Genomic DNA, 27,085 nt, shown 5'->3' on the forward strand with positions numbered 1-27,085 from the left:
TGGGAACCATATCTGAGTTCTGAACACTTGGAATATTCCACACGAGCTGTGTTGTGGCCAAATATGTTGGAAATACGAGACACCTGGGATTGGAGTGAATTCTTTTGCCGTTTTCAGACATGAACTCCGGAGAAAGTCCAGATAACCAGGTCCAGACTTTCTCCGGAGGTTGAATGAACAATCCAGCGATAGACCGGCATCGTTCTCTGGACACGTTCGTCTGTGTCTTCTTCTGTACAACATCCTGAGATGTGCGTTTTCATTTTTGCTTCTCTTGTGTGTTAGAAATGTCATGAGCTTATTCTTGAGTCTTTACGAGGCGGTCGACCAGAGAAACTCTCATTCTCACAAACAGCCCCTGTGGAGAAGGTCAGGAGACTATCTGGAGTTCACTGCATGTCTGAAAGCAGGTTTGGTTTCTCTGCTGGTCCCGCCCACTCGTTTTAAAACAGTTAGCAACCTGCAGTGTGGGGAGCGACTTCCCCTTCTCCAGCTTATCCATTAACTCACTGTGCATGTTGTTCTGCTGACGATTCCTCCACAGGCACATGGCGATGAAAGCCAGCAGGATGAGCACCATCACCACCAGGACGCAGCCCACAATCAGGTACAGCAGACCGCCGGGGGGGCTGGGCGTCTCCTGTGGAGGAGCCCCGGGTGGGGTGACGGGGTGCTGGCTGGGCGACCCCGGGGTCTGACGTGCTGCAGCACAGCGGAAGGAGGAGGAGGAGATGCATTTAGAAAAAATGACACAGCACCAAACTGTATAATACAGGCCATTGTTGTTGTGTGTCGTAAAACTCAGGAGTGCGTTCACGTTGTGTAATTACTGCGATCGAACCCGTCATTTGAGACGGAACAGGAACGTGCCTGGACGTCTGATGAAACACAAAGTTTGTGTTGTCTCACCTTTGGTCTCGCAGATCATGACGTTGCTGTACTCGCTCTCCCCGCCGTCGTTGAAGCACTGCATCTTGATATCGTAGGAGGTCTCGGCCTGGAGGTGACCAATCATGTGCCAGGGTTTCACACCTGAGAGGGACGGAGAGACGGAAGAGGAAGAGGAAGAAGGAAAAAGGAGGACAAAGGTGAGAATCCACCTCCTCTACGAGCCAGTGTTGACTCACGTTGCCTGTGTAAACAAACAATCAGTTCCTCCTGCCTTCTCCTCCTTCTCTCCAAGTCTCACACCTTCATGGAGGTCATGTTCTTTCACGCTCTCCCCCCCCCCCCCCCCTCCCCACCTCCACTCATTCTTACTCCATCAGTCCCACAAGGGCCCCGACAGTTGTTTTACTCAAGATGAGCTCCATATATGGCAGCTCGGTGTTTGTCCTGGCCGGCCTCCAGTATTCCCATTCCACACAATCACACACACGCTGCTGCCCTACCACACACAATCACACAACTACGTGCTCTGAGATCACAGATGAGACGACAATCTCCCAAATGGGGCTGAAACAAGCTGCTGTTCTCCCCGTGCTTTGGTAGAAAACGACTCCACGTGTGTGTGACTTCTGCCCCGAGCTGGATTTGAACCCTTCAAGTGGGAACCATTAAAAATACTGTGCGCTGTAAATCACAATCATTACAGAAGCAAAGTCTAAGTCACATATAAACACAAGTTGATGCTTAATAACAGGTTTTTTTAAAATGTAAGAAACAGGAAGAAGATGTGAACTGAACCTCAAATACCACATGTTGGCATTTAATGGTTTTATTATTTTATTTGCAGATATAATAATGCACTGATTAGAATAAAACCAACTTTACATTATTGTCCAGTTTGTGTGTTTTAGTTACAAAAGGAGACAATCCTGTTAAAGTCCTGCTGAATCTGCCACATTGACATTTTAAATGCTGGAGACAAATCTAAGTTACATCTGTTTTTTCAACGTGAACTTAAATAACGATATCAAGTGGAAGCAGGTTACAACTACACACTGGAATACAGTTATTGAAACTCTGTGGAAACAGCATGTGGAGCCCAGTGGCAACGAATCAGCCTCTGAGGGAAATGGTCAATATTCCAGAGTAGACGCCAAAAAACATCTGGGCCAGATTCTGCTTATGGACATGAAGAATCCGTGTATGGAGATAATACAGTAGCTGAACAGATCATCACTTTCTCCTCCGCCCGGTTTCATCCTTAACGTTTTGACCAAAACAGGGAAACGAACTCTACGCTCACTGGTCCCAGACAGGGAGGAGACGACAGGAGGCCAAACATTCAGACCTTAAAACGCCGGGTGGAGTTAAACGCCATCGCTCCTTCCCCTTCCTGTGCCGGGCTCCTCTGTTAGCATTCCACCAGCAACCTGAGCCCCTCTCCTCTGGCCGGGCTCGTATTTCAGCTCTGGCCCATTAGTTGGCAACCATTTATTAAAAACAGATTTCAGAAAGCCCTGCTGCCCGGGGACGGGGACAGACTCTCTATAAATCAAACAGCAGAAATGCCCCCTCTTCCCTCCAGCCCACTCTTAACGGAGAGTATCCATTACCCCTCCGGCTCCCAGTTTATCTGCCCAGCGTGGGCCCGACGTCCGGCTCCGGATGAGCCCGTCAACAAACACTCCACGCCGGCTACACACTCGTAACACAGACACACAAAAAGTTTTTTTTTTCCCACTCACCTTCCACCACATCTCTTTTGTAGTCGCTGTCGTTGTCGCTGTCAGTGGGTCGGTAGTAAATGTAGAAACCTTGGATCGGAGTGTTGTTGTTACTCGTGGGACTATACTGTAAGGGGGGAGGGGGGGGGGGGATGGAAAAAAGATCAGGTTAGACTACAGCAATCTGCCGGGCAATTATTAAACGAGAGGAAAGTTTTCCAGAGACTAATGGCGGGGCCTTGTTATCAGCAGAAGTACGGGGCTGCGAGTGAGGCTGTGATTCTGAAGCTCGGGACATAATGAGGCTGTCTGAGGTTGAGTAAATGGGATGGGGGGGGGGGGGGGGGGATCTACATCCTTGCAAAGGCTTTGAAGAATAAAAACTTGGACGAACACAGGGCCTCTTGATCTGTGTTCGAGTCCTAATCGTCGCTCTGATGGAGACGCAGCAGCAGCTCTCAGGTACTTGTAATCTAAAAGTTTTTGTATCGTTAAAATACTTTTACTTTGTCATGCTACATTATACTTTTATTGCGCACCTACAAACTTGACACTGTGAACTTGGGCATGAGAAATGTTAAGAGGAGCAGATTCCTCCACCGAGGCCCAAAACACTCGTATAGATATCAGCTCCTCAGATCCAAGAACTTATTATTCCATAAAGTTTTCATAGAAATCCACTCAACTGTTTTAGTGTAATAAACAAACCAACCAACAAATAAACAGACTGGTTTGAGGACATTGCCCTGGTGGAGGTAGAACTTAGTAGCTGATAACTAAAGGAAGTGACTTATATGAGATTAATTCAGGAAAAATCAAGGCATCTCATTTTGTGAATTAAGGAATGAAGCTATTAAAACGATCCGTGGTACCGTGTGCACAGTGTGTGTCAGGGGTGTACGCACAGTCCAGCGCAGCATGATCTGTGTGTCACTGATGGCGTCCGTGGAGGAGATGTGGGGTCCGACCACGGGGCGGTCCGTGATGCGCGGGCTGGCCTGTGGCACCTGGTAGGGCTTGGAGGGGATGCTGTGGGGGCTCTCGCCGTACATGTTCATGGCCGCAACGCGAAACTTGTAGTTGGAGCCTGAGGAGGAGAGGACGCAAGGAGGAGGATGTGTTAGAGGACAGAGGAACAACTGGAACATCAGTGTGGAAATACAAAATAAACTAGTTCCCAGAAGATCATTTGAGATGTGTTAGGGATCCAAGAACTCATGCTTCACTGGACTCACCAGGCTCCAGGTTGCGAACTTCCACGGACAGTTTGAGCGGCGAGATGTTATCCGCAGCCACGACCCAGTCCGCCACGCGGCCACGTCGGTATTCCACACGGAAGGCCGTGATTGGCGAGCCGCCGTTTGCCCTCGGGACCCAGGTGACATACACCGAACTCTCAGTCGCCATTGAGATGGTCGGGCGATCGGGGGCCTCGGGCACTGGGACGTACAAGGAAACAAAAAACATGATTGAATTGGTGCAGAGGAATAAAAAAAATGGCGTCACAGCATCACATCTCACACGAGGACAGAACAAGTTCACAGAGAGAGAGAAGAAGAAGAAGAAGAAGAAGAAGAAGAAGAAGAAGAAGGAAAGATACACATCACAGTGACGTGTCGTGGAGGAATGTGTACTTACTGCCTGGGCTCTTAGCCACAGAGTCAGAGAGCGCAGGAGGAAGAGAGAGAGAATAGAGGGTTAGTGAAAAGACTAATGTGAGTTAAAGCAACAAAGGCTTGTAATTCGAGTAAAGCATGCACACAATACACACAATACACACACAAAATACACACACACAGAGAGAGAGAGAGAGAGAGAGAGAGAGAGAGAGAGTCAGGTCTGACCCTGGAGCCGTGTGAACGCTCACAGCTCTCTGCTCAGAGCATCCTTCAGCCAAACAGTCATTACAGGTGTCAACTGTAGTTTTACTGTTTTTACTCACGGAAAAAAAACAAAACAGCCTCAAAGCAAATAAAAAAAACTAAGACTTCATCCACATCAATAAGTTTCTGTTTGAGAATGAATCAACTCTGCTACAGAGAAGTTTGGAAACTCGGAGGTAGACACCACTGCTGGCTGACTGGTGAAATCTATTTGTCATAAACTCCACAATAAACACCAGCATGAGAGAAAAGCCCTGTTACGTCATCAGGAACATTCCCACAGTGCACATCTGCACACGCTCAACATCTGCACACACACACACACACACACTCCAGTAAGCAGAACACACTCGCGTTCACATCTACCTCTGTCGTGGATGATGACTCCGAAGTGCGTGTTGGGGGTTTTGTCCTCCGGGGCTTTGGGGGGCATCAGGACGACGGGAGGTTTGGACGCGGTCTTGACGGCGGTGGTGCTTTTCTCTGAGGGGGGGAGACAAGGGGACGAGAGAGGAAAAGGCTGGGAGTGAGAAAACAAGGCCCGACAGGTCCTCAGGCCGATCGGCTCCACCGCACGCACACACGGAGCAGCTCCGGATGTTGGCTCTGGAATCAGAGACTTCCTCCAGCTTCACAGAGCCGCTCCGGTTTTATCAGGGCGGGTTTCACGTTTGCATGCGGCCACGCTGACGCCTTGAGCGTGTAGCTGCTTGAAGGAGTGTGTGATGTGATTGTGTATCCAACACACACACACACTCACAGAGAGGTAACATGAAACATCAGGATTTCATGAGAGTGATTCTTAAGAAAATCTAGTTTATGTTTTCAAACAGAGACAAACCGATTTGAATGGTCTTGTGATGATTATTATATTTTTGCACTTTTAATTTGACTGTTTTTAGGATTTAGGTTCTTTCCTTAGTCCCCACTGGTGACATCCAGGTACTGTACAACAGCAAGTACAAAATAAATACAGGTTAAATGAACTGTGCAATAATAGGATGGATTCAAACTGTATTAGTACGTTTTTGAGTATTTCCTCAACGGAGGGATATTTCTGGAAAATGAAGAAGAGCTGGTGAGAGCATCAAGGTCAATTCTACATCCAAATATCACCAGAAAGGGAAATGAACACGCAGGTGAACTGAGCATTGATAAGGTCAATTAACTTATTAATGAATCAATATTAAAAGCATAATTTAGCCTTTAAACATGCGAGTTTGTCGAGTGGAGAAGTTTGAATCCACTTCTGGACACAAGAGCCTGGTTTTTGACTGGTTTGGCATTTTTTTGGTTGAGAAACTCCCGGGGGAGACGATCAAATCCCTGGATTTTGGCAGCGTTGGACATATTTCTGACCAGAGGACATTTCTTTCTCAACCCTGCTGTGGTAAAACATTATTGTTAGTTTTTCACAGAACTTTTGCAGATGTCCTTATTTTGGTTTGGCTTTAACAAACACACAAAAACCTTTAGTCGTATGATCCAACTTAGAATTATAACTGGATAATGTGAGGGAGGAAGACATTTTAAAGGAGTAATGTGTGTAAAATATTAAGTTTCATCCCGTCTCCTCATCTGCTTCTATTTCACTCCTTGGTTTTCTTGGATTCTTAGATTTACTAATAATCGTCTGAGTAGAAAATTGTGTTTCTTCTTCAATTAATCGCAAAACAACCGGATTCTGGTGGTTTGCTCTAAAGGTAGAAACACAAATATCAGTGTCAAGAAGCCACAGCTGCTTCGAACAACCCGACTTGACAACACGGTGTGATTTGCATATTTTCCGACTCCTATCGACGCACAAACTGACGCATGTTCCTGCTTCTTTTGCGATAAATCTCTTTCCTGAGCGTCTGCTGACCCTCAGCGAGTCCAGAAATGTCCAGATGCTCCGTAACTCAGAGGAAGTGACACCAAAACCTGACATTTACTGTTGATGTTTTAGGCAGCTGAACATTTCCTTAATCCTCCAGCGGTTTTATTGAAAAATGGGGGAAAGTCTTGTCTTCCAGTGGGTCAGCAGTTCCCAGGGATATGACCAGAAACACAGGAAGTGGAGCTTCTCTGCTAATAACGGTTATTATCACAGGGTTTGAGAGTTTTGCAGCCGGGGGGGGGGGGGGGGGACTGACCTTTGCCCGTGCGGAAGGTGAGCATGGCGGGCTGGCCCTCGCCCGCGGTGCTCCGAGCCACCATCAGCACCTCGTAGAGACTGGTGGACTCCAGCTCCGACAGCCGCAGGGTCTTCTCGCTGCCAGGGACGCGAACCGTCTGCCAGCTCCCCACCACTGTTCCCATTTCATCGACCTGACGCAGACACAAACACGCGGCCACACACAGACAAATACAAACACATGAGTCGAAATGACAAATAAGAATCATCTGTCGCTCTACAATCCTCCAGGGTTCAGCCTCTTTCCGAGGAAGGGCGGCGAACAGCCTCGAGAATTCCTGTCACAATTTCCAGCTCCAGCAGAACTGAGTCCTGCTGCCAACAAAGTCTTAACTGGTTTTGCTGCTGTTTTATGGTCAGAGTGAGATTGTTACTGGGGCAAATGTAGAACTTTAAAAGAGGAAAGGACCGACTCTCAGTGAATCCAGGCCCTGGCTCTAAACCTCCTCTACTTAATGAAGAAATTACATTCGCTCATTCTCAGATGGTTAAGTGCAAAACACTTCAGTGAAGGGTCGTGGCCTCGTGGTAAAACTCAAATCCCACTAAAACAAGTGAAACGCAGTACTCACTTTGCGGTATTTGACAAAATAGGCAACGATTGGACTGCCTCCGTCACGCCCCGACCTCCACTCCAGGTCGTAGATGTCGGGCTTGTGGGTCTGCGGCGGGCTGGTGATGATCGGCGCCTCTGGGGTGGGGCGGTCGTTGCCGCTCCGGTCGGCCGGCGCGTTCACCGAGTCCTCGTCCCGGCCCTCGTCGCTCTGCATGGGATGGAGAGAGGGGGACACCTCCGGCTGCAGGGCGGCTCTGGAGCCCGGCTGTGGATCTGTCAACGAGAACAAGCTCAGTGTCACAGAGGTCTTAACGATACACGATCAAAAAAATCAAATAAAGTGACTTCCAATGCAAACATCTCTTTGGCCAGAACAAAAACTCAAATGAGAAATAGAACATTTAGAGAAAACTTCTAAATGTTTATATTTGCCAATATGAAAACGTTTTTGGGGTCGTTTACTGTCTTATTTATTCAATATTTATTTGTGTGTACTCTTATTCCTCAGTTAGAGTATGTTATTTGTTATCTCTAATCATTGGGTGTAACCTTATGCGCTGGTATATTTCATGACTGCTTCTTTTATTGTGAATAATTGAGTTTCTTGGCTAAGCTGAGTTCTGAACATCCATCACAGGAATACGCCCCGGGTAATGAAAGCTTGCCAGTGGTGAACAGAGGTGGCCCTGCATGTCAACAGAGGACAAGGGGTGGCTGGAAACTTTTAGAATTTGGAACAAGCCTTTTTTAATCTACATAAAATAACTGGAGAGAGCTGGATCTCTGCAGCGCTGCACAATCACGCTTTGTTTGTTTCTTTTTTCATTAAAGCTTCGCCCGAGCCAGAGAAGTCCACCTGGGCAGAGCCGGAGCGCTGGGAGCCTTATTACAGCTGACACCGGCTTGGCACGGCCCGGGTGGAATTTTTCACAGGAGCTTGGAGGACACCGAGCGCTGCCCACAAGAGCAGACACCTCTCGGCACGGAGCCGCACGGCCGAGGTCAAAGAGCGACACAATTCAATATTAAAAGCTAAACAAGTGAGTAAGTAGGTTGGAGCAGCGAGGTTTGCCACAGGGGGCAAACTGCAGGAGCCTGCGTCCAGCATCGGGGAGTGTTAGGTGAGTGCGGCACCGGTTTACTCTGTAAAACAAACAGGCCCGGAGCTGGTAACACTAGACCTGATCCTGGGACTGCGGCCAGCTGCCGCACATTCCACACGCCAACCATTAAAATACCGGGGAGAATCAGACCCCGGCGCTCGATCGGTCCTGCACACTCTCCGGCTCGTAACGCTCTCTCCTCGGCTCTGACTCATGGCTCCACCACAGATGGAGCTCCTCCTCCTCCTCCGACACACTGATGCAGGAGGAGGCGTTTAAGGTCACGGTGGAGAGGAAGGGTATCGCTCATCCTCCCCAGAACAGAAAGGTCAGTCCATTAGAGGAGAGCACACCTGGGAGGACATGTGACAGTAACTCATGGAGGATTACCAGAGGAGACGAGAGCCTCAGACCGGACAGAGCTTAACTCTTTAGAGGACAAGTTGATGGATCAGTTTGAATTAACTCCAACAAGGAGGTTCTGTGTTCACCCCCGTCTGTTTGACCTACACCGATTTCCATATACATTTTGTGCATGACGCAAGAAGGAACCCAGAAAAGTTTGGTGTGAATTTCAGATTAGAGGGCAGATGTTATATGTCAATGTGTAATTCATGGATTTGATGAAAAGCACGATCTAGGGAACTTAAAGTTGTGACTAGAGGAACAAATCATGATTTATCTGTGATTGTTATTTTAGTTACTCATATACCTGTTTGGATTTAAATAAAAACTAGAATTCAGTAGAGCAACAGTCCCTCTAAATTCAATATATATATCAGTTCCCTACATTTCAATGATGATTTTCATCAAGATCCATGAGTTGTGAGAAATCAGTGAAATTGTCTTAAAACAAAAAGATCTTTGTCAAATTCTTTCTGTGAAAATTGGTTTAGTAATTTTTGCTCCATCCTGCTGACAAACAAACAAATAAACCGACGGACAGAGTTGAAAACCTCTTTGATGAAGGTAAGAATCGGATAATAGTTTTCAATGATTTTAACAGAAAGGAGCTGAGATTCTTCAACTTTCAAAAACTTAAGATGGATTTTCTGTAAATCAACTTTAGTTCTGCAGCCGTTTCCTTTAGGGAGTAGTGGTGGCGATGCAACAGCCAATCACACGCCAGAACAAGGACACCACATCTCCCCTGTGGTGCATCCCACTCAAAGAAGGAGAGCAGGGAGTTGCGATGGAAACACCAAACATTTAACCCAAACATATTTCATGTGATGATTTTCAACAACAGAGCGATTACTCTGCATGAAAAGGGCGTTCGATACTCCGCGGTGCCTGGTACCTCCAAACCTCGGAGTGTTTACCTCCGCTGGGCGCGTCTCCCTATCAGCTTGGCTCTGTTTTCTGTGTACGATCTGCAGCCACAGATATTAAAGCTCTAAACTCTTGTTCCTGCAGCAACCGTTCCACAGGGAACCTCCTTCTTTTCAGACTCGTCCTCCCTAACGTGCCACATGCTTCGGTATTAATCACTCCGCAGATACTGGGGTGAGCTGAGGAGGAATGGGGCCTTGGCGTGGAGGCGCCCTGGGAGTAGAGGTGGAGTGGAGGGGGGGGGTTCACTTGGGGGAGAACCGGGCAGGGAGGGGAGGGTTGTGATGTGTTAATAAATAAAAGGCAGTTGTGTATGATGTTGACAGCTGGGTGGTCTGCTCCTCGTCATAACCCTCCACGGCTACTCCTTGCATTCCAGCGTCCGGGGGCTTATCCCCGACGGCGTGCACAAAGCTCACTCTCACGCTCAAGCTCAGTTCAAGGCTCAGGAGGAGGGCGGCCTTGGCCAAACCTTTCCTACCAGCATCAGCAATACACACACACAGACACACACAGACACACACACACACAGCAAGGACTCCCTGCAGTTACTGTACGTGCAGGCCCACAGAGAACCTGCCTGCTGAGAAGCCTTCACGAATTTTAACACCAGCAAGAAATTCAGGATTTAAGGAGACAAAAACCTACTCAATCATTTTTCTGAAGCACTCAGGTAAAGTTAAAGTTGTATAAATTCATTTACTTCAGTTTTTTAGACATTCAGCTATTGAGTCGCCACATAAATGATAAAAAAGACAACAAGAAAAACAGAGATAGCTAGAATAGAACGAATCAGAATAAGATGACTGGTGGATATTTACCTGATTGCGTTGTCATCATTCCCTGTGACTGTGCCGACCCGATCCCGTTGTCCAACACACACTGGTAAACGCCTACATCCTGTGGTGTCACGTCTGTAATAACCAGCGAGGATCCAGAGATCTGAAAGCGGCTTGACGGCGTGATGGGGTCGGCGTTGAACAGCCACGTGATGTTGGGGGAGGGGCTTCCTTTCGCCGCGCAGGTGAAGTAAGCACTGGAGCCGGGAGAGACGAGCTGGTCCGTCAGACCCTGGAGGACAGACACCGGCTCTGTGGAGGAGAGGACGAGACGTTAACCTCCGTGACCACCTGCTGAAAACCAGTCACCACGTAGAGAACTGCCTCCTCTCTGTCTCACCGAGGACGGTCACCGTGTAGTTGGCGCTGACCACGCTCCCCTGCTCGCTCTCGGCCGTGCAGGCGTACCGCCCTTCGTCGCTCCTCGTCACCGTCGCAAACGCCAGGTTGTCGTGCTGCTGCTGGCGACGAGGCCCCGGTGCCACCTCCTCGCCGTCCTTGAACCATTTGGCCGCCGGTGCAGGACGACCGGACACGATGCACTCCAGCGTCAGAGGCCGCGACTGAAGCACCTCAACCGTCATGGGGGCGGTGGGGTAGACTATCCGCACCGAGGAGGAGGAGGGGGGGGCGTCTAAATCTAAAAAAACGTACAAATGTCCCACGTTAGCAGACGATAACAGAAAACACAGCTGACAGATGGAGGAGTCCTCATGAGATACCACCTGACTTACGTTTCACTGATAACTTGGTGCCGTGAGGCTGGAGGACGGTTTCACCGGTGATCGGGTTTAACGCCCCACATTTGTACATCCCCTGGTTCTGGACCGAGGCGGAGACAATCTGAAGGTTTCCAGATGGAAGAACTAAATAATCACCTGGAAAGAGAAGGATGAAGTATTTTCAATAATAACACAACTTGTACAAACAGATTCAAGATACCGGGCCTGACGCATGAACTTGTTCCTAAATGTCTCCTATGTTAGATCCTGTGGTGAGTTCATTTAGTTATTACATAATTCAATTTAGAGTCAAATTATGATTTAAATTGTACAGTTAAACGGAATAATGTCAACAAATCTATATTTGATATTTGATGTACTTATTTGTAATTGTTCCAAAACTAATGAAACATAAAATCCATCGGTGAAAAGTGAAAACAGTTATTACATGTGACTCTTTAAATTATGTTCATACCTGCATGAAACTCAAAATACAGGAGAATTGGTGAATTTTCCTTGATGGTGTTTAAGAACTAAACAAACCTGTTGGTATGTGCTCTACCATAAGACCCAGTGTTTACCTTAAACCAGGACCGGGTGAATTAAATTTTGTAAATATGATTTTATCCAAATGTGTGAAAATCCTAAAAGAAACACTTAATGTAATCAAAGATATTTCTGCTCACTCTTTTGCAAAAACAATCTGCACTAGATTAACAAAACCACAGCTCTTGTTGCTACTGTTTATGTTATATAGAATCACATCGTTAATCTCCAGCTGAAGAGCATAATTCACTGGTTTCACACAAACCTGTGGACGCGTCCATCCACTCCCCTCGGACTCGGAGTCGGGGTCGTGCTGCAGGGACGCTGTGCGGCAGGGGACACTCGATGAGAACCGTGCTTCCTTCCTGCACCGACAACGACCGTCGTCTGCCGGCTTCATATTCGGAAATTTCTGCATTGGTCAGAGAAAAAGAGGAAGTCTTTAGTCAAACTGGGTTTTTCTCTGCAGCCTGTGAAACATTCCGTCTGAGCTGAGCGGCAGCGCGGTGCAGAGCGAAGGCCGAAGTGCTCCTCCAGCTGTTTGTGTTGGATCCCTGGGTTTGTTTATTGTTGCAGTGAGTGATTCTCTTTAGCTTGATACAGTTGAAGATCAGGGTCAACCCCTGAGTGGCGTGTCCAACAGCAAGCGGCATCCCAGCAGGAGCATAACACACCCCACAGGAAAGCCCGAGGCTCATTAAGGATACCGGTCAAGAGGCATTTGGATCGGTGCCCGACTAAAAAAACTCCTACTGCTTCCTTCCCCTCGGCCACTCAGCAGCAGGCAGCGTTCAGCACTTACAAAATGGCCTTCCCTTTCTCAAGGCCACTTCCTTGCTTTCTCTACCAAACTGCTTTGAAGTGAGCACGATTATGCACAGAGGGGCAGTTCCCTGTATCCGTACCTGCTATGTCAACACGAGCGAGGCGACTGGCGATGGCCGGCCCGTGGTCGAAGCGTGCCACACACTGATAGGTGCCAGCGTGGCCTGGCTGGAGGGAGGAGATGGTGAGGGAGCCTCCGCTGAGCTCCACATCAGGCAGGGCGTCCTGGTCCAGGGGACGGCCTCGGAAGCGCCAGGACACGGTGGCTGACGGAGGATTCACTGAGCAGCGCAGGCGAGCTGCGGAGCCTCGACTCTGAACCAGGGAGGCGGGTTCGGAGCTGAAGAACGGGTACTGAGCTGATGAGGAGACGAGAACAAAGAAAGACAGGTTCAGAATCAGAAATCAATCATTTTGACATGAAGGGTCAAATAGCTCAAATTACACAGAGCTACTTTTTTTAAGAAACATAAATCCTTAACTAATTTAAACGAAGCAAAGTACTTTTTTTCAAATACAATTTATTTTTATTAATTTACAGTTGCACAATTTGATTTATTATATTATTATTATTTATGAAGTTATTTTAGGGTTTTATTTGATTAAAACAGCAACAAGTAAACTGATGAGGGTGAAAATTGTAGATTATGCAACTTAAATAATAAGAGCTGCAAAGCTGGTGATAAATGTAATAGTGAACAACATGTGTCACATTAAACAATGTTCTTTTCTTGATTATGAAATGAATAAAATATAAACAGTCACATGACAGCTCCCCAAAAGTGAAGCCAAAACATCTGGATTGCCCCCTTGTGGCCAGCCCACAAACTACGTCAAATACATTTTCCCCCCCAGTCGTTTTCTGTCGTTTGAAGTCGCTCTTATCAAACTGATGTTTGGTCAAATCTTAATTTTCCTGATACGATTGATTTTAATCAGTTATTTGACAGGCTGAGACGTCATGATTGACAGCTGAGATTGACAGCTGAGATTGATTCAGGACTCCAAATGACATGACCAGGGTAAGATGGTAGCGTCTCTATCCAGGATACTTCTGCCATCGACTTGTCCCCTTTATAAACATTCAGAAACAAATATAAGTGTAAGATAAGCAACTTACATGAGCAGCTGATGAGCAGAGACTGGCTGAGACACAGCACAGTGGACAGGAGGACCCTTAGGCCACTGTCCATGGTGCCCTTTGACCCCTGTCAGCAGCCGTGTTGTCCAGCACGTACGCCTCCGTCTGTTCTGCAAACCTGCGGCGCACAGACGAGATGAGAAACACATCAGACCAGAGCTCGGCCTGCAGACCTGACAGCACGTGCACAGGGACAGAAATACACTTTAAAACATGTGAGCGGGGGGGGAAAGAACTCCACTCGGCTGCAAATGAATTCTATACGACAATCTCTCTAATCTTCACAACACATCCTCTTTACACACTCCTTGATCTCCAGCTCCCTCCCCGTCCTGTGACCCGTCTTCTCACCCACTTCACTGTCTCCACGGAGGCCCCTCTGTCCCCCCCCCCCCCTCCCACGCTGGGCCACTAAGATCTCGCGCTAATGGAGTGGCTCTGGAGAGACTGTCGCCTCGCTCTTAATATCACTCTCTTGTCACAGTGTGTTGCTCCCTCACAGGTTCACTGTAGCCTGAAGTGCAGGCCCAGACACACATGGGGAGACAAGAGAGGAGCCGGAGTGAGAGACAGAAAAGGAGTGGAGGGGACGTAATTAGGAGCATTCCTCGATCCTTTTCAACCCGACCCCCTCCAACTGCGGCACCTCCTCCCTTCTTTTGCTAAGAGTAATCCGGGCCAGCTTTGATCCCAGGTTACTGGTCGGTGCAGGGTTGGAGCCTGAGGCCAGAGGGACAATGGCCGTCCAGCTGTGATATTCACACTGGCGCTTCGACGGCTCGCAGACGCTAGCGGAAAAAGGCCGAGGGGTGGGTCAAATTAAAAAGGATGATGTCTGCGTGGGATCAGTGAAGCCGAGCGGGTTTCGAGCCCTCCAACCTAAACACAGTTTCATCTGGGCAACAGTCAAACAGGTCAAGATGCTTAGCCTCCTCTCGGGTAGGTGATGGGAAAAAAACAAACTGCCCGGATTCTTTGAACTGCTTTGAAAACTCAAGAAACATGATTATGTCCAATTTGCAATTATGAAAAGAAAAACGAAAGCAGAAAATCTCGCTTTATAAATGACCTCAATGATCCATCAATTATCCAGAGTTTCACCGCTGGCTGTGAGTGACGCTGGGCAGACACTCGCTCCTCTGTGATCCAACCAATGAGACACAGATGCTTTATTCACACACTCGTTTCTCACTCGCTTCATCTTGCCCCCTCGCTCTCTCGCTCTCTCTCTCTCTCTCTCTCAGAGGGCAACATGAGAGGAGGAGGAGAGAGGAGGCAGGAAATAATAAACTCTCCCAGCTCCTGGCCCACGCCCCCTTCTCACCCGGAGGTCAGGGGTCAGGGAGGAGCAGAGAGAGAGGGTGAACCAGCGGGTGTCTGGTAGCCCTGGACCAGCCCCCAGAGGTCACCACCAGCAACACACACACACACACACACACAACAAAAGTGCTTTAAAGTAACATTTAAAACTGGAAAGAAACAATCAAACCCAATCGCAAAAGTTACATTTTCAGTTTAAACTTCTACAACAACGACACGTTCTTCTGAGTGTGTAGGATTGAACGCACTACATTGTGCGTCCTCATGCGTTTCAGGCTCCAGTTAAAGTGTGTGCATTCCCACTCAGGCAGATCAAACCCACATCTCTCACGCTGGCGTTTTTCTTTATCCCACAAGTTGCAACAGGCCCTGCACGCTGCCCCCATGTCATCAATGGAAACTATCTTTCTCTCTGTGCCGGAATAATGATATATAATTACAATAATAAGCAACAGTGCTATAAAAATGCACAGCCAAGCGCAGGCACATTGGTAAATGGTACGACGAGGACCAAGAGCCGATTTTGCAACCCTCTCTGTCTTTATCTAATTTTCTGCCTGCGTCTGAGTTCGAGCGTTCACTTCCTCCCAGTGGGCGAAGCGGTTGGGCGATACAGCTCCGACTGGGTGCCCTCGTGTAAACACACACACAGCTGCCTATCTGGCCCATCGATCTGGCACAACGAGGAAACACAGGGGCATCATTCCTGCTCCTTATCTGTTTGGCTTTCCCTCTGACATCCGCCACCATGAAGCCGCCTCAGTGGAGACAGACACTGAGAGGATATCTTGTATCCCTCATCACAGAGAGTTGTCCCGATGCTGGCGTGGAGAAGGCAAGTCCTGCTTCCTCCTGAGCAGACGCCCCCCCCAGACAAAGGCTGGAGTGGTTCTCTGACAAAAGGGGGAAGTCCTCGTCAAATGAAGTCTGATCAGCCCGAGAGCCGACTCCTCTGGTCCGGCGTTGATCTCCGGGCTGGCCCACTCCCTCGCTCCTCGGCTCTCCTCAAATCTCCAGACTACACAAACGTAAAAGGAAGAAAATCCTTCCTTCCAAATTCCCTGCTCCCGTCCCTGATCTTGTATTACTCTCTGTTTTTGCACTTATACACTGGAGATGCAAGACCATTCTCAACGCAGGGTCGACCGGCTGTAAATTGCAGAGACATCCTGCGCACCAAACAGACGCCATTGAAAGCTGATATACAGACACATGTGACTGTTTATGAAAATAAAGGAGGTCAGTGTCAGTGAGTTCAAGTGGAAAAGTTCCACTCTTTTTTTTTTACAGGTGAGGGGGTTGACCCACGCATGCTTGGGAAATGTTTGACTGACACCTGGCTTAAGTGTGTGAAACAACAGTCTCCTCCTCCAATCCTTCAATCCTTTTCTCGAAGTTTTAAAACTCGTATTTTATCTGTCGCTCTCCCTTCCAGAGATAAACTGTGGCATTAACACGCAGAAGCTTTATCCATCCATCTTAGTAGTAACACAAAACTCACATCTATCCCCTTGTAGGACGAGAGGGATTCCTGGTGATGACACAGGAAAAAATAAACACACTGACAGGCTTCCCTCAGGGAAGGGAAAGGGGTTTGAGTTCGGGGGGGTAGGTGGGCGGTGGGGATGGTGGCGGTGGGGGTTAGCACCTGCACTTCTTTTTAGGCCTCCTCTCTGCAGGAACTACTTAAAGCCCCATCTGCCCCCATGTGGGGCTGGCCCATATCCCTGTCGTATTGGGTAAACAGGGACAAAAGCAACACGGCGGCGCATCAAAGACCAGGAGGGCAGAGGAGGAACAGGTCACAACTGGTGCTGCCGACGGAGGCCGGGGCCTGCAGGCCTCCTCTCCGCTTCACACGACTGCACCGCTGAACCAGAGCCAACGGCCAACATCGCGGAGCAGCTCCAACGCTGATTGGATAACAGGGGGCCGATCCCGGCTGCCACCACAATCAATACACCGGAGTGGTACAAATCCAATAAATCAGAAAGGTTTATCTTCCCCCGAAAAAAAAAAAAAAAAAAAGAGGGAGGGAGGGAGAATTGTAACAAGTGGCCATTAAGCCGGAGTGGGAGATAAAGACTTTAAGGGCGAGGGAGCAGTCGGGTGTAAGAGAACGAGCAAGTCTTTTCTGGTATGATGGTCTAATCTGACATGTGTGCTGAAGCCGATTCACATGCTATACCCCAAACCTGTCTGCACTCGCCCCACATCTCACTGACAGAGGATCTGCAGCACACACATTCCTCAGCTCCACAGAGAGAGAGACAGAGAGAAAGAGAAAGAGAGGGAGACTCACACACAAGAGATGGGAGATAAATTCAAAAGAAGATGAGAGGCATTGGGAGGGGGGGGGGGGCATACGAGAGAAACTGGAGAGAAAAGCTCTCTGGGAGGGGAGTAGAAGGAGCTGGGGCTGCAAAGAGGTGAGCCCTTCTCTGTGAGGTGAAAATGTGCAAAGCCCAGACTCTTCTCCTCCCTCTTTATTTGGCCCGGAGATAGAGACGCATAGATAATGGCTGCATTCGCGTCCTCGGCTGCCAAATCCGACTGATGATTCAACCCAACTGCATTGAGCTCGGCGGAGGAGTTTGGGAAGAGCCTCCCGAGAGAAGAGACTCTATGTAGGCCATTATTAGCTTCCTCTATCGGTTCTGGGTGAGGCAGCATGGGGCCACTGAGGAAACTAATGAGTGGTATGGTCTAACTCGGTCTGATTAAAGACCGAGACGTTATTAAAACAAGTGGGACCGACTTAGAGAAGGGAAGAGAGCTAAAGAAAGGGAGGGAAAGAGGGAGACATGATTTGGAATCAATTCAGGGAATTACGATGGCAAAGACGAGAGGCGCTGTTGGTTTCCCCCTGAGAGGTAAAGAGAAAACAACGTTGGAAGGGTTTAGCCGACCCGTAAAACTAAAAGACCTGCCCTCGCCTGAACCTGACATTCTGCAGGAGAGTTGAGTCTTCAATAAATCATTCACACTCAGTGGGACTGCAGGAGACAAGCGAGAGACATCTTCGAGGACGGCCTGCTTTTCAGACACTGCCGCCCCTCTGTGTGTTTGCCGGCGGGCCGAGCATTAGCAGTCCGGGAGGCACGGGGTGACGGCGAGGCCAAGCGGGTCCCAGAACTCTGCGACGCCGCAGCCCTGACGACACCAGCCTGGTGTGGGATCAGATGAGAGGAGGAATGAAAGGAGAGGCCCCCAGGGATCAGACAGTCACATCCCACAAAGCCCTGTTTACCAAGGACACACATACCCTTCCCCTCCCTTCCTCCCCCCCAACGCCTCCGTTCACCAAAGCCCGACCCTCCCAAAGTGCCAGGGCCGGGACCTGGGAGACAGCGCTAATTCTGCCCCGAGGCCTGTTGGCCGAGGACACAAACAGCGGGCTGAGAGGGGAGAGAAATGTGGGTGGAGGGGGGCAGAAAGACTGAGACGGTGGGGGAGAGCGAGTGGGGACTGAATGGTACAGTATGTAAGACCCATCTTAATTGGAGATTGTTCTGCAATGTCTTGTTTTTCCTGGGAATCTGTGGGGAGGAGGGACAGGAGTGTGGGGAGGTACGGTTGTTTCCCAAGGTCCTGAACAGCAGGATTAACCACAGGGGCGAAACTCAATAGCGGCCTCGGACACTGGAAACAGATCCACGGGTATCGCCACCATACAAGTCCACCTCGAGACCTTTTGCAAAGCGCATGTAACTAACAACCCTTCCCCATTGTCGAGGCGCTCTAGGCCCTTCCGGCTGATTTCACAGGCCTTTCAGCCCACAGGGGAACGTCTGTTCAGACGAAAAAAGGTAATTCTGATGGAAAGGAGGAATGCACAAGAAGGCCTTCTTGCCTGCAGGGTGTGTTATAACACTGATCTCCAACATGTGCCAAGAGTCTGATTCATCACGCCAGGCGAGAGGGGAGCTGGGATTGTGCAGCCGTGGCACCAGGGCAGAGGAGGCCACAGATTCACATTCCTCCGTATCAGCCTTGATTAGAGAGATGAGAGAAAAAACACATCGATGCAGGGGAGGAAAAATTATGGAGTTTGCCAAACGTCCACCTTCTCCGGGGGAGTGGAGACGCTCTCTTGTGTGTTGAAATGCTCTTGTGTAGGCTGTGAACTATGGGCATGCAGTGATCTGATCCAGCTGCCCCCCCCGCCCTTCCTCCCCTCGGCGCAATCTCCCGTCCCTCCCCAGCTCTCCTGGATTCCATCACTCCCTGTGTCTCTAAGGCAACAAGCAGCAAAGACGCAGACAACAGTTCCTGCTCAGTCTCCTCCTGATGGTTCCCTGGCCGACGACCAAAAGCACTTTCAGACTAAAACATACATCAAATAACCTAATTTCAAACATATGCCACAAAAACAAATCGGCCGGTTGTCCAAACAGCTACGAAGAAGGAACTGCGTTTTTACAAAGTCGGTTTTTAAACCGGCCAAAAATACAAATGGAGTCGGTTGCTCACAGGGTGTTTTCCTTTGTTTGTCACTTGAGAGGCGTGAGAAAAACAGTATGTACCGAGTACTTTCATTTCTCAGGATGATGAATTGACTCGGCAACTATAATGGTCGTGTATTCACAGGAAGGGGGAGGAAGGAGGGGGGGACTAAAAAAGGTCTGAGCTCCACAGCGAGCCAGCGGAACAAAAACAAACACATGTAAAAAAAGGTTCAAATATAATTAGTCTTCACCAATTCGACAAATCTCTTGCAAAAACCCAAACAAGCAAACAGTCTCCCTTGTATGTACAAGTGTGAGGACGCAAAGATAAATACTCCGTCCCCTCCGGAGCATGTAAACGCTTTATTTAGTTTGTCTAAATGTTTATCCGTCCCGCCATGTCACACTTCAAGCTTGTTGTGTGGCAATCAAGTGATCGCAAAACAAACTCGGTGGTGATGTATCAACACACACATCGTCTGAGTTTCCACTTCTGGCTCTTGGTCAAATCATAAGAAACATGTTTGGGGTCCGGGTTGCTGGAGGTGAGGAGAGCGTTTTGGTGAAATTACGTTTTCAAGAGAAACACAACCGCATGACAACAGCAAAACACAGTAACAATACCGATACCGTGGCGTTTGTTTGTGTTTGCTACTGTGTACGAGCACCGCAAAGAAATAACACTGATTTATATTTACTTGATAAAAGTTGGTCAGACCATGAATCCATAAATCACCGGGCGGACCCGACACTTGACTGCAGCACATTGAGTAACGGCTCCATCTCCGAAAGATTCCCAGCACGATGCAGAAGGCTGCAACCGAACCATATGTTCCATCCCTCTGACACAAATTCCTCCGCTCACTTTGAATATCTCTTTTTACAAATAAGGGGTTCCGTCGCTCCCCAAGGGGCCACATCTTGGTGGAGGGAAGGGCCCAAAATGGCACCCGTAACCACAGGCCTGGAGGCAGGCAGCGGCAGCAGTACCCACACGGCCTCACACTCAAAAACAGCCCTTCAAACAAGTAGCCTGTTTGTCAGCCAGAGGGGAGTGCCAGCCACTACTTCTGCCTTAATATAGTCCTGCTGATCCCTGGGCTGGCTTTTCAACAGCACTCGCAGTCTGAAAAAAAAAAAAACCAACGTCAGATGTGACTTATTGGTTCAACATTTGAAATAGAAAGTTGCGGTTGCTCAAAAGTTTTGAGAAGAAAAGGCTCCTGAGGCCTGCGCTGAAGCGACGGACTTAGTCGGGGCTTATTCAGTCGGGGTCAGATGCAGGAAGGGAAAAAAGAAATGGAGCTGGCAAACAGGAAGACGCTGAGGATGCACACACACAAAAAAAAAGAAGAATCCCTCGCATGTTCTGAAATACTTCTGCAAAGAGAGCTGTCAGGCGAGGGTCCGGTTCAGAAGTTCACCTGCTGAAATCCTCCCCGGGGCTGAGGAATGATTTAAAGAACAGCAGAAGACAAAGGGTTGTTGCGTCGTTGCATTCGATTGAAAACGATGAGGAAAATTGTTGTTTTTGGAAAGAGGAGGCGAGCGCTGTGTAAAAAAATGCCACGTCGAACCCTCCGGGAGAAGCTTTTGTTCTCTCTCTCTCTCTCTCTCTCTCTCGTACATGCGGTGTCCTGCATCATGTACATTACAGCTGCTCCAGCCAAGGAGCACTCCCTTGAATGATAATGAGCATATAATAAAAAGGCATCTCCAGAAACTAACAAACGTCAAACCATGTGGCAAAAATACCTTTCTTTGCCTTCTGGTCTTTTTCATCAAACCTACCAGCTGTGTTTGAGATTTGATCTGAGCCAAGAGAACAAAACGTTTTCCTACAGTTAAAAAAAAAATCATGGTTTCTATCAACGTGTGTCCTCCACGTGTCGCAGCTCTTGACCATCTGCGGTTGAGGTACTTTCATCATCTATCGCTCGCCGTATCGGTTTACATTCCCTTATCATATTGAAAGCGCAGACATATATGTTTAGTCGCAGCCTGCCTTCCAGTTACAGTAACAGAAAACAAAACATCTTCCCGAGAAGAAGCAGACGTCCTCGGCCCTGCAGCGGCGTCGTCCCCCTGCTCTTCCAGTGGCTGGGCTGGAACATCTGTTTCTGCTGCTCTGAAAACACTGTTTGTTTGTCTTAACAATTACGCCCCGATGTTTCTCATTTCATTTCTCACATCTCTCGAAAGTCATTATCCAGTTTCAGGTCCTTCCAGGTTTTTCTGAATCTTTAGAAAAACCCGACACGGCCGTCTGTTGAAAGGTGGTCGTACACGTCGCGGGCTGCAGTCGGCTCGGCCCTTTGGCATTTAGGAGGGAGCCGTGCCCGGAGGAAGCTCGCAGCCCATCTGTAACCTCCTGGAGTAACATGCTTGCATAGTACAGCGAGTCAGCGCCGGGGCTGTTTGGATCATCTGTCAGACTTGGGGGACACGGGAGAAAGTTGGGAAAGGGGGGGACATATGCGTTTGTGTAGTTAAAGTAATGACGGTGCGAGCTCGGAGCAGATAAGAAGTGCCGCCGATGACAGCTCCACGTAAACACAGGGGACACCTTCAGCTACTGCGTTTGCCTTCGCGGATTTCTTCAATTTACCCGGCTCCGCTCACAGCTTGTCCTCTGAGGGAGAGCGAGGGTGGAAAGTGAAGTCTCTCTCTTTTGGGTGTGTGTGTGTGTTAGCGCTGCAGCTGCAGGGTGCACTCACCAGCCCAGCAGTCACAAGAACTCAAACCCCTTTTTCTGACCTGCCCATCTTTCCCATCAACCCCTCGCTCATGGCTGCTGGGTGTTGTCAATCAGCACCCTCCGCCCCCCGGCTCCTTGAACATTGGGGCCGTTTGGCCGTCTGCCCAAAACTCCCCTCAGTCCATCTAATGGGGCCTGAGCTCGGCCCGGGTCCTTGACGAATGAGAGCTGAAGCTCCCGGAGTAAAGGCCAGCGTTAGAAACTGGGAGAGAAACGCTGCAGCATGACTCCATCTCTGAGAAATGAGAGCAGAAGGACGGCGATGTGTTAAGAGTTCAAAACAAGCCCGGTTGTAGTTTGGGAGTAGCGGCGGGTCAAACGTCAACCAAACAAACGGCACACTGAATTCTTTATTGTACCAAGAAGCTGACATGGATTAGCCGTGTGAGATTTAGCAAACGAGCGAGACCTAATTCCAGCGGTCAAAATATTGTGAGGATGAGGAAAAATAAGGTGGTTGCTTGAAATTTACATACCCCCCCCCCCCCCCCCTCTCTCCCCTCCTGTGTTTTATGACGCTCCGAACATGTCTTCTCGGCTAAAGGTTGACCTTTTGCCGCGAAGATATGACAGATCACAGCGCAAAACCAAATAAACAACCGGGCCACACTGTGATTTAGGGTTTAAATTCACTTGCATTCGCTTAAGGCCGGCGTTGAGGTTTGCTCGCCGGCCTCAGATCTGTACGGCCTCGAGAGCAGGAGAATGTGGGAGGTGCCCAGAATATACTTTAGTTACCCATGTGGACACACCCTCTACCAACCACACTCACCTCAGATAGACACTCATCCACTTATCTACTGCCATGTAAAGCTATAACGAGCTTTTTATATAAACCAATTAATCGTTTGGTCTATGAAACTATACCGTAAACCTTAATTTCTCCCAAAATATCCAATATTTTAAATCAAATCTATATTAAACAACTTGAAAACACTCTTTCAAAAGGCTGAGAGCAGTTTGACATTCACGCTTGAAAAATGTCAATCAATGAATCACTCCTCTGCGTCTCAGCCCTCAGTTAATTGACGTGCCCTTAATCGACTAATTGTGTACACGCTCGCTTCCTGGTGTCGTTGTTCAACAAGCGCTTGTCACTGCTGCTGCGTCTGTGGTGGCGTGATTAAAATGCTGCTCCACGAAAAAAAAAAAAATCAAGAGAGCCATTATGAGAGCAGGGGCTGGTATCATTACACATGCTTACATTCAAATTGCCCCACTTAACATAGTTCTTCCCCTACAGCAACATGTGTTTATCATTAGCCAGCACCCTAATGGCTCAAACATTATTCAAACTGGCCCTAATGGCATGGTTGTGCTTTGTTCGGGTTCGTCTGATAAGAGCTGTGGCACTAATGGTTTATTAATTTCCCTGCAAATCAGAAAAACACACACTGATTTCTGAGACGCTGTTTCTCTGATTCAATCATGTTCTCATTGCAGAATCACAGCGGGGGGGGAAAATCACACATACTAACAACATGGATGTTCTGTGCTACATTAACACACACAACAGTGTACTGCATATTGTACATTCCCATTCACTCCTGTTTTGCATTTCAATTTTTACATCTTGTATATATTTGGTTTTGTTTTATGTGCAGTTATTTCTTTCTTTTCTGAAGTACTTATCGTGTCTTTGAAGTACTTATTGTGTTTTTATGTTTTATGTTCAATGTTTGCACCTTTTTTACCAAAGAAAATTCCAGGTAGGTGTAAACCTACTTGTCAATAAATCCTTTCTGATTCTGATCATCATACAACTATCCAGAGGTCTTAAAATGCAGCAGCTATTGGTCATGCAGCTTGTACTTGTACTTCTGGGTTTATTTCTCGTTCACAAGATAAATGTTCACGTTCTCTTTGAGCACGACGCCGTTCGGTAATATGTCCAGTGTCCAACAAAGGGCGACTGACAGCGAAAGCATGAATCTGCAATCTACAACATCTGAAAACATCACTTATTCAAAATATATACGAGCGTAAGAACTGTATTCTATCGCTGTAACTGCACCAGCGTACAGGGAGAAACCCAGAGAAGAGGTTTGTCCACACGCTGACCCTAAAATACTGCAGCCACAGGACACATTGTGGTCAGGGCGAGGGAGCGAGGTATTAAAGGAAATCATGGAGTCTATTAAGTATAAACGAGGCCGGCTGGTGGAAGGCGGCCGCAAAAGAATAACACTCCTACACCTTTTCAGGAGGAAAAGAGTCATAGAGTCAGAATCAGAACCTGAGGCCGGCTCTCTGGTTTTTAAAAGTGAACGTTGTTGCCAGCGTCTGAACACAAAAGAGCAAATCTCTCTCTGCCCTCTGTCAAAAGCTCACCCAATATCTGCAGAGCCCGAGAGGATCTGAAAGCCATCGGAAGTGTCTCCTTGTCCCCCGCGGGACGCAACAATGCACGAGCAACTGTTTGAACTTGAGAGGGTTTTATGTGCGAGCAGCCATGTGTGACCCACCGACTGGATGTCATGCATTCGAGAGGGATTCGGGACTTTGTTCTTGACAACTTTTAAGTGTTCACTTTTCTGAAGAGTTGCCCCCATGTAACAAAAGTCCCCGCGAGGCTCTGATGATAGGGGACAGCAGCGGAGGCAGGAAATTACTTGGAGGGAGGAGGTGGGAAGAAAAGTGACTTCAACTGGTTTCTACAGTCACATCATTACAATCACTTTTACTCTGTCACCTCTTTGATGTAATCCACTTTTGAAAACCGTATATTCATATAATCATATCTACATTGTGCATGTTTGTACACATTTAGCTATGTTCTACCAAAATATACTTCATATATGTGTATTTCATTTAAAAAAGTGTGATTAATCTTATATTTTGTTCAAAAAAACTTATTTTAAAAGGTCCCTTAATGTTCCTAAGATGCAGCTGAGCAGATCACAACATAACAAAACCTGTGTAGAATAAACTCAAGTACACAATCAGTCTTAGAGTTATTTTTTCAAATCAAGGACACACAAAAGTTAAATTCAATCAAAGGAGAAGCTGCCGATTGATTTTTTAAGATCTCTATTGTTTTTATAATGTGAATAACTGCACTTATATTTCATCCCTAATCCCAAATAAGTAAAACAAACATGTTCCCAGTGTGTGAACAGTGACACTCTCATCCCAGCAGGCAGGCACCAGTCCATTTGGTTCCGCTTTCGCCCGGTGATTTGTGCACTTGCCAAATATTAACAGGGATTTACCAAACCACCGTTTATGACACCGCCTCGGGGGACTCATCTAAAACAATAAAGGCTCTCTGTCTGCGGAGGGCGAGGAAGAAAAACGTTCAAATATTAGTCTAAGCCACAGAGTTCCTGCAACGGTGGTGAATGTGGCAGACAGCCGGCTCCTGGACCAACTGGATCCATAATATATAGAAAATACAACTTCAGAACAAAGTCACGTCTCATGTATTTCAGTCTCTTTCCACCAAACCAGTGACTTATTTAAGATTTTCTATATAAAAAACAAAGAAAACCAGCAGTGCAGCCCATGTGTTTCCAACTGGGAGATGTTCCAGTGAGGTGTCCCTGAGCCTCCAGGGCTGTTTACCAAACAAACACCCAGACTCCTTCCTCTGGGTTACACGTCCCGAGCTGAGCTGAGCTGAGCTGAGCTGAGGAGGACAGACAGATCCCTGCTGAACAATCAGGACATGTCGGAGGCTTCTGTTGTGCAAATACAAAAGAAATGCATGAGGGGGCTTTTCTCTTTTTTCTTTTCCTGTCTGCAGATTGTAATCTATAAGAAAAAGATGAAGCCTGCAGGGCATGGAAATACACACTATATGGGTTTATCTCCTCTGTGCCATAGAGAGGAAAAGGTTTTTATACTAAAGAATATATGCAACCCAGTAGTATTTCAGAGTAGATGTACTTCATTCATGGATGTGTACACATTAATATCAGTGCACGGGCGCCCCCAGTTTACCAGACAGGCGCGTGCTCACTCTTCTCTCCACTTTCAACCAAGTTACTCAAAACTTTCTGATATTTGGGAAACAAACTTAAAACCTCTTTTTATTCTGTGACTCCCTCCGGAGCTCGGTCTGGCCCCGGTGTTCACACACACTCACACACCGCCCCCTGTAGCTCCTCAGCCCGGCCAGCGAGGCACCCAGGCCGGCCCGGACTCCCCCTGCGCGCTCCCCCTGTCCTTACCTCTCTCGCTGGGGCGAAAAAAGCTGCGAGCCGTCGGCGGAATCAGGAGCGAGACGCATTCTTCTGGTGGCAAATCCTTACGGGGCCCTCCATTAGACCCGGGCCGGGAGGGAGAGGCGACGCGGGGAACATGAACACAGCCGGAGGTGGACGCGCGGAGAGAGGGGAGTTCGTTCCACAGCCGCGGCGGAGCAGCGCAGGCTTCTCGGGGGCGAAGGTGCGACGACTCCCCCCCTGGTGGAGCGGAGGTGGTGGCGGTGGAATAGTTGGGATAGAAGCGGTAGGTCCCGGAGTGTTTCCCCCGCGCGGGCTCTTCCTGTGTCCGTCCCGTTACTGCGGCTCCTCCACGGATCCTCCGGCTCTACACATCTCTGAACCAGTGTCGAGTTGCTCAGCGAATCGCGGCCGCGGCGGAGCTGCTCGTCAAAGCAGGAATGTGTCGAGTCCCAGCCCCGCAGCTCCTGGGGAGAGGGAGGGAGGCCGAGGGGGAGGCAGGGGGGGAGGCCGAGGGGGAGGCACCGGGCTCAGGGAACAGCTTTTACAACCAGACGGAGAGAGAAACGGGCTACTTCCTCCTCCGCGCTGACTCACCTGGGTAACTTGTGTTAACTCACCTGGGTAACTTCAGAGTTAACTCAACTGGTTAACTTCA

The 27,085-nt window shown here is 48.4% G+C and overlaps 1 protein-coding gene and 1 long non-coding RNA gene across 3 annotated transcripts in view; one reads left to right on the forward strand and one right to left on the reverse strand.

The window, feature by feature from the left end:
• Positions 1 to 26,851, reverse strand: part of cdon (cell adhesion associated, oncogene regulated) — a 30,703-nt gene extending 3,852 nt beyond the window's left edge. Inside the window, exons 1-15 of one of the 2 annotated variants that reach the window (XM_062386523.1) lie at positions 26,434 to 26,851; positions 13,715 to 13,853; positions 12,675 to 12,953; positions 12,035 to 12,181; positions 11,236 to 11,379; positions 10,842 to 11,141; positions 10,484 to 10,753; positions 7,244 to 7,500; positions 6,631 to 6,805; positions 4,862 to 4,978; positions 3,848 to 4,051; positions 3,518 to 3,699; positions 2,634 to 2,739; positions 910 to 1,032; positions 511 to 702 (exon numbers count right to left, since the gene is read on the reverse strand). In XM_062386523.1, the coding sequence (XP_062242507.1) occupies positions 511 to 702; positions 910 to 1,032; positions 2,634 to 2,739; positions 3,518 to 3,699; positions 3,848 to 4,051; positions 4,862 to 4,978; positions 6,631 to 6,805; positions 7,244 to 7,500; positions 10,484 to 10,753; positions 10,842 to 11,141; positions 11,236 to 11,379; positions 12,035 to 12,181; positions 12,675 to 12,953; positions 13,715 to 13,787 (2,569 nt within the window). In that variant the 5' untranslated portion in view covers positions 13,788 to 13,853; positions 26,434 to 26,851. Of the gene's footprint in view, positions 1 to 510; positions 703 to 909; positions 1,033 to 2,633; positions 2,740 to 3,484; positions 3,700 to 3,847; positions 4,052 to 4,861; positions 4,979 to 6,630; positions 6,806 to 7,243; positions 7,501 to 10,483; positions 10,754 to 10,841; positions 11,142 to 11,235; positions 11,380 to 12,034; positions 12,182 to 12,674; positions 12,954 to 13,714; positions 13,854 to 26,433 lie in introns of both variants that reach the window. The other variant, XM_062386522.1, reaches the window with a different exon arrangement.
• Positions 517 to 9,076, forward strand: LOC133952187 (uncharacterized). The gene is made up of 3 exons (XR_009920523.1): positions 517 to 607; positions 924 to 1,088; positions 8,059 to 9,076. It is a non-coding gene; the product is annotated as an uncharacterized LOC133952187 (long non-coding RNA).
• Positions 26,852 to 27,085: the final 234 nt, after the last annotated feature.

This window comes from Platichthys flesus, chromosome 4, assembly GCF_949316205.1.
Source record: "Platichthys flesus chromosome 4, fPlaFle2.1, whole genome shotgun sequence".
Classification (NCBI taxonomy): Eukaryota; Metazoa; Chordata; class Actinopteri; order Pleuronectiformes; family Pleuronectidae; genus Platichthys; species Platichthys flesus.